Source organism: Sitophilus oryzae, unplaced genomic scaffold (assembly GCF_002938485.1).
Source record: "Sitophilus oryzae breed Bouriz unplaced genomic scaffold, Soryzae_2.0 scaffold_2006_pilon_pilon, whole genome shotgun sequence".
Lineage (NCBI taxonomy): Eukaryota > Metazoa > Arthropoda > Insecta > Coleoptera > Curculionidae > Sitophilus > Sitophilus oryzae.
Window position 1 is genome coordinate 4513103 of NW_022146732.1, and position 3254 is coordinate 4516356.

General features: G+C 31.9%; 1 protein-coding gene across 1 annotated transcript in view; it reads right to left on the bottom strand.

The window, feature by feature from the left end:
• Nucleotides 1-574: 574 nt before the first annotated feature.
• LOC115883899 (cell surface glycoprotein 1-like) overlaps nucleotides 575-3254 on the bottom strand; it is a 22156-nt gene continuing 19476 nt past the window's right edge. The window contains 2 exon segments of the mRNA XM_030902323.1: nucleotides 575-660; nucleotides 3013-3254. The exon segment at nucleotides 3013-3254 is cut by the window's right edge and continues 58 nt beyond it. Of these exon segments, the coding sequence (XP_030758183.1) occupies nucleotides 575-660; nucleotides 3013-3254 (328 nt within the window).

Consider the following 3254-nt stretch of genomic DNA (forward strand, 5'->3'; position numbering starts at 1 on the left):
TTTGAGTTACTTTAGTTTGCAATTATACAATTTAAAATATAATAAAGCACTGTGTCAATTTTTCTTCTCCAGCTTGTTTTATTTTAATTCAGTAACATTAAAAAGCTTTATCTTTCATTTTCTCCATAATTATCTTCTAGGACTTGATCCAGTTCACTTCCGAACCCCTGTTCAATTACCGATGGAACAAAAAGAAGATGATATGGAGTCCTTCTAGTCAAAATCCATTTACTTTGGAAGTTCTTAGATGAATTCCATTTGATTGCAAGGCACTATACCCACACACATATTGCGATTCTTCATTTTATTTTTTCCAAGTATGAGAGAAAGAGACAAGGCTGCACAGTTACCTGCCACGAGATATACGGCCTGTAATAAGACAACGTTTTGCAGTCACGACTGTTGCGATAAAATGACTAATGATCTCCGAGCGCATTTTAAAGAACAATGGCGAATATATTTCCATTGGAGAGGCAGTAACGGGAAATGGATTCGCGAGACTAGGTAACTGTTAAAGAAAATTGTGTATTATATGTGCTCTGTGGGACGAAGAAAATTTTTCATTTACGTATTATCAATCGAGTGAATAATTGAAATATCTTGAGTAATCAAGATCTTCTTTTTAAGAAAATTGTGTTAATAAATAGTTAAGACTACTAGCTTTCATTTGAAGGTATACATATTATGGTGTCCATTATTTACAAAGGTGATCATTTCTCTGATTACGCCCTCTAAATGTTTAGTCTGTTGTCTAAAAAAAATAACACACCATTGTAAACCCTTAATATTCACAATAAACCTTGCCCCAAAGACGATTCATTTCCCATTTAACTTATATGGGAAATTGCCACTTTTTGCAAATATTTTTTTTCTCTCGATCTTGTTCTCTCGCAGCCATGACAATTATATATTCTTTTACAGAATTTGACGCTCTACAAAAAAAGTCCCTTGCAATTTTACGATAAATCTACTCCTTCAAAAGTTATTCACGGTTAAAGTTAACCACTGGGTAAATTGCTATATTTTTCAACTCTGTTGACAAAAAATTATGAATATTGAAAAATTTAATCTATTAGTGTAAAAATATACAATTCTGATGGTGTTAAGGTTGGGAATTAAAGCAAATGCTGAAAATGTTGCCCGTCAACCTCCATACAGTAAAACAAATTGTTTTCAATCCGTTCTAGAACATTCTGAAGAACTTCCGGGGTCACTTCGCGACAAACATCAATATATCGTCTTCGCAGGTCTTCTAATGAGGCGGGTGGAGTGCTATACTTTACTTTTTATGTGTCCCCATAGAAAAAAGTCTAAAGGAGTCAAGTCGGGTGACCGGGGAGGCCACTCAATTGCACCCCTTCGTCTTATCCACCGAACGGGAAAGTTATTGTTTAAATAATTACGCACATTTTGAGAGTACATTTATGCACATTTTTGTGGAGGTGCACCGTCTTGTTGAACGAAGAAAAACAAAATGTTGATAATTTGGTGAATGTTTGAAACACCCTGTTGAATACGTTAATAATGCAAGGAAATTGTAAATAAAGCATTGGCGTAACTACAGGGGAGACAGGGTGCCGGCCCCCCCTCCAGGTACTGCTGGGCACCCCCCAGAGAAATCCTGAATTATGACTCTTGGCTACGTATTAATTTTTATTTGCTTGTGATGCAGTAAAAATGACATTTTCTATTTTTCTTTAGTTAATATTATTTTGTTGTGTTAAAAAAATGTGTTAATTTTTATTTTTTAGAAAATTTGTAGGTATTTAAGTAATCTACAGGAACACGGTTTGATAACCAAGTCTATGATATTTATTGATAGAGAAACTCATAAACGTTTTATTCAAAAAATGTGTTTTTTAAAATTGTTTTTCATTTTTAAAAAAACAAAAGCCCTAGGCCCTCTTGGGTCAACCCCAAACACAATATTGTTTTACTAGGAGTAAAAATGATATTTTTTGTACAGGGAAGGCATAAAAAGTAATTTTTACTCCGAATAGAACAAGTTATTTTGTTACAAACGTCACAAATAATTTTTTACACAATTTCCAGCGTTGTAAATTATATAAAAATATTTAAAACTACTACCTTGTAAGTTATTATGTATCGAGAACATAAGGTTACGTTCTTTGAATTAGACGCTCTATGTCAGTTTAATAATATATTTTCGTACTTTTATAATTTTGTGACGTTTGAAAAAAAATATTAATATATGTATAGGCAGTCGTTTAATAATACTACATGGTTAATTTATATTTGATTTTATTTAATAAAGATATTGAATTCTTTCACAAAACACACCTAACAAACTAAACTACTAAACATTTTAAAACACAAAAACTATCAATTTATATACAGGGTGAGTCTTAAATAAATGCAAATGTTTTCAGAGCTGGTAGATCTCGATAAAAGAAACATATTTTCTCTTTACCGTTTTTCAAATAAGTCCAAAAAAAATGCGCTTAAATTTTGTGAACTATTAGATATTTCCTGAATTTTTTTCTTGTAAATTTAATCTGCTACCTATGTTGCCATTTATTACCAAGATATTATGTTTTTTAGCTAAAAATATTTGCACTTATTTAAGATTCACCCTGTATATTAGATTCTTTTAGTTATACAACATGAAACAAAGTTACTTCGGAATGCTTAAATTCCTACTTTCTTCTCCCACAGAGATTGCATTTCTTTTCTTCCGATTTTTTAGAGTTTTCCTTATTTTAAATACCATAATCTCCAGCAAAAATATGAAAAAAGCCAACAAGTATACAGAAATAACATTTTTAAATATAGGCCAGAAAAACTCGAGTGTAAAACTCTTCTGCGAATTTAAAATCACCTTCCATCTGTCTTGTCTTTGGTACTTGTCAACGCATTTAGTTAAAATGCCTGTATCCCTTGCTACAAGCATATTTTTGTTAACGCTGCGCAGCAAAAAATGATTTTTCGAAAAAACCCAAACAAGAGAATAAAAAACATTTTCCTCCGTAAAGCAGTCATAGATTTGATTGCTTTGCACGCTTTCTAATTTGTAAAACAAGCTTATTTTTGAATAAAATTTTATATCTTCGTTGTTTTCTTGTTCGCTATTTTCTGAATTATCTTGGATTTGTTTCAGGTAGGTGTTCAAGCTTCTTTGATGGTTGTCGTCGTGTAGAAAGCTGGATTCGTGCAGTATGAAGACTTTTGGTTGGTAGGTGAGAAAACTTATCCAATTCGTTTGATAATACGTGATGGTGAAAAACTCGTAACCA